The sequence below is a fragment of the Trichoderma virens genome (assembly GCF_000170995.1).
Source record: "Trichoderma virens Gv29-8 chromosome Unknown TRIVIscaffold_1, whole genome shotgun sequence".
In the NCBI taxonomy this organism is placed as follows: Eukaryota; Fungi; Ascomycota; class Sordariomycetes; order Hypocreales; family Hypocreaceae; genus Trichoderma; species Trichoderma virens.
This window is the reverse complement of record NW_014013748.1, coordinates 946,479-960,774: the sequence shown is the minus strand read 5'-3', so window position 1 is coordinate 960,774 and position 14,296 is coordinate 946,479. Positions and strand designations below refer to the sequence as shown.

The 14,296-nt window shown below is 48.0% G+C and overlaps 6 protein-coding genes across 6 annotated transcripts; 2 read left to right on the top strand and 4 right to left on the bottom strand.

The window, feature by feature from the left end:
* Nucleotides 1–922: 922 nt before the first annotated feature.
* On the bottom strand, nt 923–1,995 carry TRIVIDRAFT_55236 (uncharacterized protein; the record flags this gene model as incomplete). The annotated part of the gene is made up of 3 exons (XM_014105770.1): nt 923–1,177; nt 1,292–1,549; nt 1,660–1,995. 3 exons carry the CDS (start codon nt 1,993–1,995, stop codon nt 923–925), a joined length of 849 nt encoding a protein of 282 aa, XP_013961245.1.
* A 3,351-nt stretch (nt 1,996–5,346) lies between these two features.
* Nucleotides 5,347–6,276, top strand: TRIVIDRAFT_55235 (glycoside hydrolase family 16 protein; the record flags this gene model as incomplete). Its single annotated transcript, XM_014105769.1, has 2 exons — nt 5,347–6,129; nt 6,196–6,276. 2 exons carry the CDS (start codon nt 5,347–5,349, stop codon nt 6,274–6,276), a joined length of 864 nt encoding a protein of 287 aa, XP_013961244.1.
* Nucleotides 6,277–6,664: 388 nt separating this feature from the next.
* Nucleotides 6,665–7,695, bottom strand: TRIVIDRAFT_34657 (uncharacterized protein; the record flags this gene model as incomplete). The annotated part of the gene is made up of 4 exons (XM_014105768.1): nt 6,665–6,976; nt 7,029–7,198; nt 7,317–7,329; nt 7,408–7,695. The coding sequence occupies 4 exons, from the start codon at nt 7,693–7,695 to the stop codon at nt 6,665–6,667; spliced, it is 783 nt and encodes a 260-aa protein (XP_013961243.1).
* Nucleotides 7,696–8,320: 625 nt separating this feature from the next.
* Nucleotides 8,321–8,785, bottom strand: TRIVIDRAFT_138882 (uncharacterized protein; the record flags this gene model as incomplete). The annotated part of the gene is made up of 1 exon (XM_014105767.2): nt 8,321–8,785. A coding segment is annotated over one exon (465 nt), but the record flags the coding sequence as incomplete, so codon positions are not given.
* An 877-nt stretch (nt 8,786–9,662) lies between these two features.
* TRIVIDRAFT_34930 (uncharacterized protein) lies at nt 9,663–10,959 on the bottom strand (the record flags this gene model as incomplete). The annotated part of the gene is made up of 4 exons (XM_014105766.1): nt 9,663–10,156; nt 10,219–10,297; nt 10,364–10,731; nt 10,815–10,959. The coding sequence occupies 4 exons, from the start codon at nt 10,957–10,959 to the stop codon at nt 9,663–9,665; spliced, it is 1,086 nt and encodes a 361-aa protein (XP_013961241.1).
* A 1,040-nt stretch (nt 10,960–11,999) lies between these two features.
* TRIVIDRAFT_134723 (uncharacterized protein) lies at nt 12,000–13,658 on the top strand (the record flags this gene model as incomplete). Its single annotated transcript, XM_014105765.1, has 3 exons — nt 12,000–12,790; nt 12,867–13,326; nt 13,389–13,658. Coding segments are annotated over 3 exons (1,521 nt in total), but the record flags the coding sequence as incomplete, so codon positions are not given.
* Between the last annotated feature and the right edge of the window lie 638 nt (nt 13,659–14,296).

Here is a 14,296-nt window from a genome sequence, read left to right as displayed (position 1 = left end):
GATTTCAAATAGGTCGTGAGGAATTGTGTCGCTAAGCTACCTGCCCTTGAGAATACAAAGGATCGAGTTGGTGTAATAGTTCAATGAGCCAAGTAGTAGAGCGCGAATGACCGAATAAATTGTTAATGAGTGGCCCAACGGTGTTACCCCAAAGAACACAAAGTGATATCATGCGCATGCCTCAGTCACGGACCTTTTTTATGAGATACTGCCTAGATTCCTTTCGGTAAGCTATTATTGATTAGAATTTCCCCATCTTTTACATCGCTGTGGATGTGACTACATCCCCAAGCGGGGCTTTATGATGCTCCCGGTTGAAAGCCGAGCATTTCGGGCTTATTTCGAATACCCGGCCAGAGAGTCGGGCTATTTCTGTTTCTTCTATAGTTATCCCTCTTTTGCACCAATGATGTTGTAAGGAAGACCTTGTCCCTTGCTGTGATCCTTGTCCTCCACTACAAGGAGGGAATGGGGTGCACTGGACGAATATGACGGTAGTTAAGCACTTAATTTTGATAGAAGAGGTGTGATCATTTACTAGATGGCCGCTGCGCTAGAAACTCTTCTCTAGTTAACGGACTGGGGTTAGCCTATATGTCGGAAACTATCCTTTCGCCGAATTGAGGCCGGAACTGACAGCACTATATCACACATATGATAGCATCGCCGATTAATTTAAGTCAGGCTGGTAAAACGTTACACTCCGATGGTGGTTAGATGCGACGATGAATAGTTTGACCTGAATTGATAAGGTAATTCTAACAAGTATACGTCCGCTGACGCAGCTCAACAGCCTCGGTACCAAGAGTAACAAGAGTTTAGTAAGAGACTGAAAGAAGCAGGCGATAGAGCCATCCTTCCATTTTTGCCAACCGACCCATCACTTCCACTTCGCCAAGAGCCGTGGCTGACAAGACGCCATTCAGATCTGAGTCTTCGCAATTGTCTCTGTAGCTTCCTCCTTCCATTCTGGTCGCCAGCGCGTCAGCGGCGGCCGTTCTTTAATGATGTCGCCTACGCTCCACAGCATCCTCTTCTTGTCCGTCTCCTCTGCGGTTTCATTGTCAGGGCAGATGACATAAAATTTGTCTTGCTCCATCTTCTTGTATAAGTAGTCGGCTACCTGTTCTGGCGCCCAAGCGCCCGCCGGCTTCTCTTTGGTCAGGCCTCCCCCAGTCTAGACCAACAGTAACACGTGAGATTCATGTAGTATCAAATGATAGAAAGGGTTGAATGGCATAGAGCATGAATAAGAAGAAAGAATAGGAAACAAGATTCGACAGCTACTCACCATGCCAGTGTAGGTCCAACCCGGGACGAGAAGGTGGACGCTAGTCTTGGTGTCTCGAAGGTCCCAACTAAGATGCTCGGCAAGGGTCTTGACGGCAGATTTAGAGGCGTTGTAGGCAGGATTTCCTGGGGGATTTGTGATGCCCTGCTTGCTGCCGGTAATGACAACGGAGGTGGGCCGGCTCTTTGCGGCCTCCTGGACTACCGGGAGGAAAGTGTTGATACCATGGATTACCCCAAAAAGGTTCGTCTCGAGGATCTATGTAGTACGTATTACCGTCAGTGGTGGAAATATCGTGTAGCTGCTTCACCATCTTCTTCTTCATTCAAGCTGTCGTCCCGCCTCTATGGTTCAATGTTGGCACGTACATTTCTAAAGTAGTCGGCATCTCCCCAAGTACCCCTTCCACCTATGCCAGCATTCAGAACAAGAAGCTCAATCGAACCAAAAGCTTTTGTGGCTTGGTCTTTAAGCGAAGTCCAGTCATCAGGCTTGCTGACGTCAAGGACAGAAGTGGCTACATCTGACGACGATGAGCCGACTTCAGCCTTGGCCTTTTCCAGGGCCTCGGCGTTGCGATCTACAAGCAGTAGCTTCATACCCTTGCTGCGGCACAGCTTAGCAATGGCCAGGCCAACACCGGAAGCGCCGCCGGTAATGAGGGCGGTCGCTCCCGGAGCAAAAACTGCGGCTGCGGCGGACATTTTCGCGGTGATGGATCGGGTAGGATGCGCAGAAGAAGCAAAGAAACCTCAGTTGTCGGACTATGAAGTTCGAAGCAAGATGGACTAGCTAGAAATGCTAGTTGTGATTGTGCAATGAACGATGGCGAAGTCTTTCTAGTCGTGCAGGTATTAAATCAGAACGGAATCAGCAACGGGGCTAAACCCAAGAGACTATATCCCATCCAATACTATCCAGTTGCTACCAAATCGTGAAACCACATTATGATTTCATTCCACGTATAAATGGCCGTTTATGGGGTCGTCAAGACCACAAAACGCGGGGTTCACGACATCCGTGAAGCTTCCGGGTAAAAGTCCGATGGCTAATTCGGCGATAAGGTGTCTTAAAAACCTAAATGCGGGCGCAATCGTATATCAAAATTAGATAGAAAGTGAAAGAGAATTGCTATATAACTCGACGATTGTCTTGGATTCTATTCGTCTCCGATAAAGATTGAGGCTGCGACCGAAAGATCTGCGCTCTGAGAATGGTGGTCATCACCTAATACTCGTACAACCAGACAAGCTTTCAACGCACGAGACTTGACCAGGTTCATCATGAGGGCCAACAACTATATGCTGCTGCTGGGGCTAGGATCAGTTCCGATCCATCATATGCGAAGAATTGACTTGAAAGGGGAATTACAGGGTTTGGTAGCACATGTATATAATGTACATAATAAGCCGCCAATGCGCCGGGTGCATCCTCTATGAGCGAGACTCTCCCGAAAAGCTTCGGCGGCATGGGCTCAGGCTGTGTCCTGAAAAGGCATCTCTCAAAGACCGCTTGTCAAAAGCGGACCCCAGGACAGGCGTTAATCGAATACGCTCAGCCCCAGCATTCCCAGCAAGTGTCGCTTCTCTGTATGCGTACAGCAGTCCGGATGAGGCAGTAGGAAAGATCTATGCATGCACAGAGCGGCTGTGTCGCACAGCATGGCTGGCTGAGAGCATCGACATGCGGGTGAGGCTTATTCTGAAGCTTCTTCGATGGGACGCTGATTACGGCAGCCCAGCACCCGGGTGCAACGCTCTGCTCTGTTAGAGATTCTTCTTTTAATCTTAGTGCGCACAGACAATCTGCAGGTCCCCGGCAGCTTACATACATACTTGCATCTATACACGCAGCTGGCGAGAGGCTGGTGATTGCAGGTCCTGGTGTGCTGACATGACGCTACGTTCGGGGATATTTCAGCCGACAGCGAGGCTCGATTCAAGTACCGAGGATGTCTGGAGAAGACATGATCCTCACATGGATACGCTCGTACAATGGGTGTGTTATTGCGGGTTCTGCCTCTATCTTTGAAGATACAACCACCATATGATCGGCTGTGGAGTTTCCCCTTCAGTATCGATTCAAGCATTGCAATCCTTCTGTCAGGGCCAGAAACATCAAATGTCTAATCTTGCCTAGCTTTGACGGCCATATGTCGGGGACACAGCCAAAATGCCGGCTATTGGCACCACATATTATCTGCGGCTATGGTAACCTTTTCCGCTCCCGGAAGTTCCTTGAATGCTTAGCAGACATACTAATGCATCTATGAAATTGTACATGCAGTCTGAAATATACAACAGTATGACTCGCGCGAAGCTGGCCTAGAAACCGACCTTGTTTGCTTGTGTTCCATGGAAACTCACTTGTCCTATTCCCGGCGACATCAGGACCTGGCCGACCCTAGCAGTCATATTCCCACTCACTCGCTCTATAGTCGTCCGCTAACCTTAATCTGGGAGGCGCTAAACTCGTGGCTCTAGGGCAGCAACTCGCAGGGTTGATAGCACGCGCGTGCGATGGAAAGATGGTGTGGGGGCACGCGGCCCTACTTGTACAGTATATTCCATCCATCACGCTGAGGGCGAACCAAACCCCAGGATTTGAGTTCGCTAGAGGGGGCGTGACATTTCCACGATGGCTTACAAGGGGGCTCATGAGAGTGATGAGTGAACATGACTGCCATGATCGACCCATCATCTGCCTCGGGCATTTGCAGCTGCTAGTGGCCAAGTTCTGGCGCATTTGCGGTAGATTACCTTCATCACAAGCTCAATGCGCCATCGAATCATGTTAATGCCGCCTCAAACGCCGGTCTTGCTTCCCCCTAGTAGTCGTTCGCGCGTGGTGGCTTCTGTACCCCAGACGACCCCATGCACGACAGGGGGCAATGACCACAGTCAGGCACCAGGCTATTCCGATATGTCTCTTTCGAATAGTAAGGTGAAAAGTAGAAAGAGGAAGCCCCCGTCTGCATGGTGCGCGGCGCCAACCGGGCCAAGCTTCTCTTGGCGCCGTGGGATTTATGCCATTCGTCTATCTCTTTTGTCTACCGCCGCTCCTTAATTGCGGATCTTGACACCGAGGGGTGGCAAGACCCGGAGGCGATGAGCCAGAATTCTCCTCTATTTCTCCTTAGGCTAATATCTCCCGTCCTCTATTCCATGCCCATCATGTACATGTATACTTGAACAGGACATGGAGCATGTCGACGACGGAGATCGTTGCTCGCTATTGCAAGTTCGATGCTGAACGGCAGATTGACCCGATCATGCCCTCAATCTCTCATCCGGAAACCCCAGTATGATGCATGCTGGTCGCATGAAAGATCCAGCGACCTTGATAATGAGTCTCTGCTCCAAAAGCCATCATCCCACGTGTTCCATCCAGCCTATCGGCCCGTCCGTCAGAAGACGCGCACAGATTCCTGTTCGAGGTAGCATTTCTATCAACAACCCTTGATAACCCCAATCGAGACTTGAGGCGCTTCTCCACCAATTAGTCCCTCTCCCGGAACATGGTCCCCCTTCTGGACTGGTGGGCCAAGGTCATTAGAGAGCTTGTGTGTCTCTTGGCCAGGCACGCTGTGGGTTCATATGGCCCTGGCTCGAGGGCATCTGTCTATTCGCTCCCCACTACGGCCCAATCACGGCTCCGGCCTTCCCTTATTGTTATCACAGATGACGATGGCGTGTCTTTGTTTTCATTGGTGGCATGCCTGGGGATAGTTTCTTGGATAGTTTTCACCTTCCAAAATGGCATTGGGTATGACTTGGAGTCACTAGGCAAGCCTGGGCAAGAATGAGCGTTCTCAGTCGGCTTCGATCTCGATGCTGTTGTACATAAAGGAGCAGGCTTCTTCTCATCGATTTCGTCTTCTTTTTGTTTCACCACTGATATCTTGAAGATATAGTAGCTTCTTTTGGCTCAGGAGCCCAGCATTGTCTCTCCTTTCCTACGAAAGTCCCTATCCTTGTACATATTCCCATCCTCAAGTTGTATATACAACACCAGTACATACCCTCCTTTTAACCCCTTTTTGAAACATATACAAAATGTGGTCTCCTAAGGTTGCTGCTGCTATCCTCGCCTTTGTTGGTGCTACCAACGCCTGGCAACCTCCGTCATACGGCGGTTTCAACTTGGTCTGGACCGACACCTTCGCTGGCAACAGTGCCACTTCTCCTAACCAGGGCAACTGGAACATCATCACCGGAAACTTGGGCGTCAACAACGAGTTGGAGACTTACTCCTCCAGCACCAGGAATGTTCAGCTCAGCGGTGGCAACACCCTGCAGCTGGTCCCCTGGAAGGACAGCAGCACCTTTGGCGGCTGGACCTCCGGCCGTCTCGAGTCCAAGTACACCTTCACTCCTCAGGCCGGCAAGGTCACCCGTGCCGAGGCCTCCATCCGCTTCGGCAGCAATGCTCAGGCCAACAAGCAGGGTATCTGGCCTGCTTTCTGGATGCTGGGTGACTCGCTCCGTCACGGCGGCAGCTGGCCCAACTGTGGTGAAATCGACATCCTCGAGACTGTCAACGGTCAGGCCACCGGTCACGGTACCCTTCACTGCGACGTCTACCCCGGAGGTATTTGCAATGAGGGTAACGGTATTGGAGGCCCTGTCAACATTGCCAACATCAACGACTTCCACACTTGGCGTGTTGAGATTGACCGCACTTCCAACAACTGGCAATCCGAGACCCTCACCTGGTCTCTCGACGGCACCAACTTCTTCCAGATCACTGGTTCCCGCATTGGCAACCAGGGTGTCTGGAACAACATTGCTCACAGCCCCCTCTTCTTCATTCTCAACGTTGCTGTCGGTGGCAACTGGGTACGTTTTCCAACATGATTTCTTTGGCTCAAGCTTTATCAAACAAACTTGCTAACTCAAACACAGCCCGGCAACCCCAACGGCTCTACCCTCGATGGCTACGGAAGCATGATGGAGGTTGGCTACGTCGCTCAATACTCTACCTAAGAAACTTGCTCTCTTAAGGTGGTTGTTTGTGACATGCGATACCACAGTACATATACCTGAGTTCTCGGGTTCAGTGGCAAACTGGGAAGATGACCATTTCCACTCCCGCTTGTCATTATGCACATACATGCCCTTTTTATGATGTATATATCCTTTTTCTTCATGTATATATTGCGCTTTGCATTGCGAAGATGAGTGGATAAGTACGAATTGATGATGCTTATGTTTATACTCATACATGCTGTTTCTATTTTGTAAAGTGATATCAATTGCATTTAAACGGTCAGTCAATATCGCCATGCAAAGAGGTTGGCCACCATTGTCGCTCTTTGAACATGTTTATTACTCTAAAACTATATATCCCAGCATGGAACACTTTACAGAACTTCTATGCAGCACCAGCACTATCCTCCACCTGCTGAACAAACGCATGCAGCTCAGCCACCTTTTCCTCGGCTTCTTGCTTTCTTTGTTCTTGTAGATCAAACGTCGCTCGCAGCTCATCAACCATGAAGGGTTTCAAAGGAGTTTTTTTGGCTGTCTTGTAATCGTAGACTACGATATCCTCAAAGCATTTTGCCGCCGGCCGTCTTTGCTGATCCGAGTACATGACAGCTTCCAGGTAGAAGCGGTCGGAAGTGTAATCCGGCTTCGTGGCAAGCTTATGCAAAACCGTAACACGGTCTGGGAAGGTCATAGGCTTCGTCGAAATCAGCTCTAATGTGCTAATAGAGAAATTGAAGTTGGCTTACGAATTTGAAGTCTGTTCTGATGCTTGCGAGAATGAGGCCAACGGCTTTTGGCGACATGAGGTCATACCATTCCTGTTGATACTTGGGTTCTGAAAACTGTGCAAGATTCCTTGTCCAATTGACACGGCCAGACTCTGCGAGCCGATTATAAATGACATTATTGACATGTCCTTGGTATAATTAGTATCTCGAAACAACTGCAGGGTGCATTTGAGGCCAGTTACCCTGAGATGTAAATACGTCATTAGAATGAAGCTCTAAATGAAATGAATCCCAAATTTTGGAGACTTACCATTACGTCCTTCATTAACCAACAACAAGAGAAAAGTCAACACTGTTCCTATCTCAACATCACAGAGAAATGATATCACAATCTCACCATATCTCCCCATTGCACAACGTGTCTATCCATCCCCCGTCTCTCCGGGTCGGCCAAGAACCCTTCTCGTCCTGCTGAGAGCTCCAGCCAATTCTCATCCAGATACGCCAGTCGTTCTCTCACTTCGTCTACCTTCTTCGGCGCAATTTTGAGTGAGAGCGAATTCTGTAATCTGTTTTGTAAATCCGATAACCATCTTGGGTTAATCGCTCCGTTTTCCGATGCTTTTGGTGGCGTTGCTGCACGTAATTTAGCCGTGGTCGTCAGAGTGCGAGCCGACGGTCGCATTGCACGAATAGCGACATTGCTACTGATTTTTGAAAATGTGCCCTTCATATTCGTTATGCTCTGTGGTCAGCTTGTGTAAATACACCCAGTGAGGCTCCGAAAGGGATGTATTGAAGTGAGAGGAAACTTGGCTTAGTTAACTGGAATTGTGGAATCGGCTATTCTCGGTATCATTCTGCTTTTGCCGCCATCTTCTTGTTTTTTTAGCCGTTTCCAGTGGGTCATACCACGGCATAATGAATTCACTCGCTTCTAGATTCAACTCAACTCATGAGTACTCCGACGTTAGACGGATTATCTCAAAGATATCGTAATCGAAAGTTGACGTAACTGAGGCGATTTATTCAAGACTATTTCATTCCTACATGTATGCGCCTAGATAGATCGCACTGATGATTGTATGATCCGGCCGGCAAGGGAAGTGCTGGAGAAATCTACATGACTCGAATGAAAGGCCAGGGGATTTGGTAATAATACGTAGATAGATTCTTGTCAAATCGGGTATACATGTGTTTACACTGACATATGGACGTGGGTACCCGAGATTTTACACTCGCATTCCTGAATTATATGTACGCCATAACTATTCCCACCTATTCACAATGCATCTGGACCCGTCATCAACTTAAAATGCTTGGTTGGTGCCCTGAAAGTCTGGGTTCGCCTTCTTCCACTTCAATAGCTCTCCTGCCCATGTTATTCTTGGTGCCTTTTCTTCATTCGCCAGCGCTTGTCGAACAACTGCATCGGACAAATCTTTCTCTATACCAAGGCGGGGCAAGTCTTCCTTGATGATCCTCCACTGCTCCTCTGTGAGAGCTTCTTTAGCTAGCTGGAAACCCCGGAATTCAGTCCTGATTCCCAGCCGGACTGCCTGTGCAGCTCCTCCCAGGTTCTCTGGGATATGGGGCGTAGTGTGAAGTGACATGGCCAGCCAGGCTTCTCTGGCGACCGATTCGCTCTCGCCATGTTTACGGAGGAGTTGCACGGCTTCGTCGCCAGCAACGATCTCAAAGCGCTTAGGATTGCCGTCATATTTCTCAATTGTGCTTAGATCATGGTAGATGCAAGCAACGAAGAGCACGTGAGGCTCAACTGAAATTCCCTTGAAAGCTTCAAAGGAACCCGGCACCCCAGATGACGTCGAATTGAGTAGCGCTTGGGCGTAGATGTACAGGCGGAAGCTATGGTTGAAAAGGGCTGGCGAAAGCGACTTGAGGGCAACCTCAAGAGCCTCTTGAGCAGCGGGATGAGTCGGCACCAGAGCTCTGGCAGCGGCGCTCAATGTGGCCCGCCCAGTAGATGAAGAATCACCAGTTGTTTGGCACATGATTGACGCTGTAGTTTATAACACGATACCCCGTAGTAGTAAGAGTTTGGAAGTCGCTGTGATCAAATACTTCGCTGTAATCAAATATTTTAAGATAATAGTTAAAGATAAGTCCAGGGAAGAGAATGTGATCGATGGGAGACAATCCTAGTTTATATAGCTACAGCGACTCGACAGTTCGATTCTCTGCAGCCCATCGAATTGTTAATTCGATACTGGAGTTGCTTACAGAAGTTATCGGCGACTGGAGTCATGTCCAGGCCCGCACTTCGGATGTCTCTCTTTTGGCGCGCCCTACGGTCCGTAGCCTGTCAAGCCTGTCCAATGGTACTCCGTATTTCCGGACACGATCCGCTGGTATGTAACCTAGAACTCTGATTTGGGGAACATGATTAGTGCCATGGAGTACTTACTGGGTTAGGACAGCACACCTGCAAGCATGTCTTGTGCGGCGGCATGCTTCAGCTGTTTTGATGAGTCGCCACTGATATACATTATATACAGACACGATACATCGGAAAGAAAATAATATCGCATGATAAAATCTCCTGGGGTTGATCAGTGCTTCCCAACTTAATGATGCATGCTACTTTGCTATACGGTAGTCTTAAATGCAACATTCCATCATCCAATCCAATCACTCGTCCTTTGCAATTTTCAACACGATACGGCCCAAAACATCACCTCTCTCCAGCTCTTCATAAATCTTTGGCAAGTCCTCAAACGGACGGACCGTAACCTTGGGCTTCACGATGCCTCTTCGTACGAGATCTACAGCCTCCAAGCATTCTTTGAGCGATCCAACTAGGTTACCAGTTATGTGAAGACCCTTGATTACAATGGTGCTGATGGGTGTTTCAAGAAACCCTCTCTCTGCTGGAATACCCACACAACTGAGAGTTCCGCCAACAGCGAGCATTTCGGCGGCCTGAGCAAACGCTTTTGGATTCGCCGCTGTTACTATGACTGCATCTGCTCCTCCGTGGGTGATTTCGTGAATTTTCTCAGTGAGGTTAGGTGTGGTTGTAAAATCGACGTAACCGGTTACACCAATTGACTTGAGGAACTCTCCTTTCTCGACGCCGCCATCTACGCCGTACACAATGGCGCCTTGTGCCAAGGCATATTGAACTAAACATTTATTATCAGTATTGATGAAATCATGTGGAGATAATTAGTCGTGTGATAAATACCTGCGAGATGGCCCAATCCACCACCAGCACCAACAACTACAACAGAGTCACCTGCTTTGACATTGCAATTCTTTACCGCCTATGCATTATTATTGTTAATTATTGTGGAACTGACAGTTGTACAGAAGAATATCTCATAGCTTACCTTGTAAGTGGTTAATCCAGCACAGAGAACTGGTCCGGTAACAACAGGGTCGATATCATCAGGCAGCAGGGTAAGATAGCCGGCATCCAGGGCTATATACTCCTGAAAGCTTCCGTCTTCATGATGCAAGTGGTTTGTGCTCTTGATACAATGTTGCTCTTTTCCAGCCAAACAAAAATTGCATCGCCGGCAAATTCGACTTGCGAATCTAATACCAACATATGTGCCAACCTTGATGTCCTCATCTACCCCAGGACCCAAAGCAATGATACGGCCAATACCTTCATGTCCTCCCACATGAGGTAGTTTGACATTGCGAATTGGCGTTCCGTTAGCTGATGCTGCTATGCCAGCTTGAGTGTGGAGATCTGCACGGAGTATGGCTTAGAATTGTAATCAACTATTCCCTGGTCGCGGAAATACAGCCTGGTGTAAGTGAACTCGTTCTTACCGCTCTGACAGACGCCTGAGTAGAGAACTTTTGCTAGAACTTCATTGTGACCCGGCTGAGGCACCGGATAGTCGTGCACAAACACAACTCCGCCGCCGAGCTTTGGGACGGTAGCAGCCGTCTGGGTCTTGGGAATGTTGACCATTGTTGTAAATGAATACGGTCGCGGATAGATGTTACTCTAGTGAGTATAGAAATGTTTGCGGATAAACACAGTTGTCGCGGATAGATGGCGGATAGATGACTGATTCGTAGCGCGCTTGAACAACTACATATACCACGTCCCTTTGATGGACAAATTTTGATCTTTTATAGATATCCTGATGTGAACCATCAATTCCATCTTCACTACCAAATGCCTTGATTTGTACGGATGAGATCATACAGTCACGAGGCTGGTTACACATACAAAGTCGACGCAATTTCTCCAACTTCCCCGCCAATTCGTTTAATTGTCCAGCATTTGTCCGGGTGGCTAGACCAGATCGGTAGTGTCGATCGAGTTTGGTTATGGTGCTGTATTTACTGAGCATATGTGATTTGGCGATTTCGGTGCATCGATTGCTTACTTCAGTTTTTCTCTTTGGTGTGATCCAATTTACATTGTCTCATACATGCCCGGAGGTATCTGTACTCTGTCTATGAGGTGAAGGCGTTAAAGACGATATAACTTGCACGTAGGTATGTAGGCTGAACATTTTCCATCTTCCAACATTGATTTCCATTGCTTTAACCCCCTTGACTACTACGACGTGCCTCGTCGTGTAACTAACTCACGATGTAAAGGAGCTTGAAATCATTCTTTATCCATACAGACCCCATACAAGCCCAGTTCTGGGTTAGCTAACCCGGTACCCGCCATGGCACCGCAGTCGGAGCTTTTCTTTAGCTTAGGCATCGTAAATGCATCTCCCCAAGCTTCAAACCCCCGCTCAACCCCCTCGTGGGGGCCAACTGAGCAACTCGTATTCCATACATAAAGACTGGACCTAGAGTTATGCGTGACTCGCTCGACGGACAAACTTGCATGAATTCCCAGCAGCATGTTGTCACTCGTCTTCTGCTCCACCGTGGCTGGAATCAGGACGGGACTCAGTAATTGTCCGGCCAGAGGCTTCAGTATTTCCTTAAATTACTCCGGACTCAGCTTTTAGGGCCATTCCCATCATCTGCGCTCAATCGCCCATGGCCAAGAGATCTTGCGATTTCTGTGTTCAACGCAAAACTCGGTGCGACAATGGCCGGCCATGCCGCAAGTGCCTCGACGCACAACCTCCACTCGAATGCACCTATTTGAAGCCGGTGCTTAAACGCGGCCCAAAGACTTCGAAGCTCACGCAGCGGTGCAATTGGAAATGGAAAATTGAGGCACAAAACCCACCTCTAGAATCTCTTGGCCATGTCGACCCAAACTCGACGAGAGTTGCCACCGATGCTCCCGCTTATTACAAGGCAGAAAGGCTGCCTCTGTCTATACTCAGGCCGGTGATTGAGGCCTATAGTTCTCGCATGTATCCCGTCTGGCCAGTCCTTCATGTGCCGGATCTCCTCAACAGGCTTGAGAAGTTGGAAATGGGTGAATCGTCTGATGCTGATGTTTACGCTATGACACTGGCACTATGCTCAGCGACAATGGCTCAATTGAACCTCACTGCAATGAAGGATATTCCACCTCATGTCACTAGCGAATACATGGAGAAAGAGTGTAACCGGCATCGCAACCTGACAAATTATCGAGAACATCCTTCAATCGAAGGAGCTCTCACGTCCTTCTTTCTTCATGTCTACCATGCCAAGGCTGACAATAGAAATGCATCAATGGTCTTTCTACAAGAAGGCATCTCAATCGCTCGACTTCTCCGTCTGGACCGGATAGAGGTCGAATCTTGCCAACTTCAACATAATCTCGACAATGGCCAATCCCCAGTAACTGCTCACAAGCGCCTAGTATATATCCTCTTGTGGGTTAGTGAAAGGTAATCCGCATTTGAAGCCATGTTTCCGATTCAAGGAGAGATGGGAGGCTAACACTCTGTATCCAAAACTATGTAGGGGCTATGCTATCCAACATGATCTCCCCATCTCTATACTTGATACAGTTCAAATTCCTACAGACAACATGGATGATTTCGACAAGTACGGAAAGGGACTGATTGAACTTGCCGCATTATTTGTTGCTTTTGATGCCTTCTTTTATCGTACGGCCCGGTACATGTACGAAGCTTGCCAAGGCAACTCTCAACAGCATCGCCTCATAGCGGTCCAACGATCCCTGGAAAGCATCTCCCCGAAAGCTTTTGAATATGATTTAGTGCAACGGGCGGATTATAATATAACAAGGCATTGGATGCGAATTCTGATTTGGCAGCAAGCGATGTCTCAAAGTCTGCTGTCGTCTTGTGCAGATGATGATTCAATGACCTTTCTCTTTCCGTCTCAAATAGCACAAGATTTTCTTACTTCTATTACAATCAACTCGAAGGAGCACTTGGTTTCATTGGGAAGAGACCAGGTACGTAATTTCGCATACATATATATATACAACCTTTCGGCTCAGATCTAACAATGGCATAGCTTATAAAGTCCTTCGAAATCACAAATACACTGGCAGATGTGATATTATGCACTACTAGTGCTTACAGCAGCCCTCTTGTGCAAGATTCCTACAACTCTCGCCGGAAATCATATTTTGGTTTACAACGCGAAAGCTGGAAATATGGACCAGCAGATTTCCTACACGCCATGTATCAGACAATTTCTCCATTCCTAACTTACGATAAACGACTGTACGATATGATACGGCTCAAAGCAGCAGACGCATTGTTGCGCTCACCGAGCAGGATTATTCCAAGGGGCGTTGACGAGGGATCACAGGAGGGAGGAGGGGGAGAAGAAGGGGAAAGTGGCGGGATTTCGGTGCAAAGTCTCGAATTTACAACTGGTGCAGATACCTGGAACATGGATGCATACACCGACTTGGACGGATTGGATTTGGGATTGGATGTTGATGGGCTGGGTCAAGATGCCCTCGAGTAGCGATACCCTGTAGACACTTTGTAAGTCTATGTATGTATCTAATTGCTCAATCTGTCTTCATCTATGAGCGATTTTTTATTGTAATGGGCGAGTATTTGGATTTTAGCGGTATAATTTTGTATTTTGTATTGTTTTAATCGTTGTTTTGGTGAAGTTGCCATCATCCCCTTGGCTGTTTAATGATGAAAATGTGGCGATAATACGAACCCAAAGTCTATATGTTCTGCAGTGACACCACACCTGTTACTCACAGCCAAAATCCCACTCTTCTATGAGTTTTCTGATGATAAGTACTCCGTTCAAGGTGAATAGATGGAGCAGATGGAGCTTGACTTTCCAGCCTTTTTTGCGTGCTTGTAGAGTCATCACATCTGCATCTCTCCAAAGCGAAGTGCAATCAAGCAGATGGAAGGATACATGTAAACAGGGCTCTAGATTGACAAGTT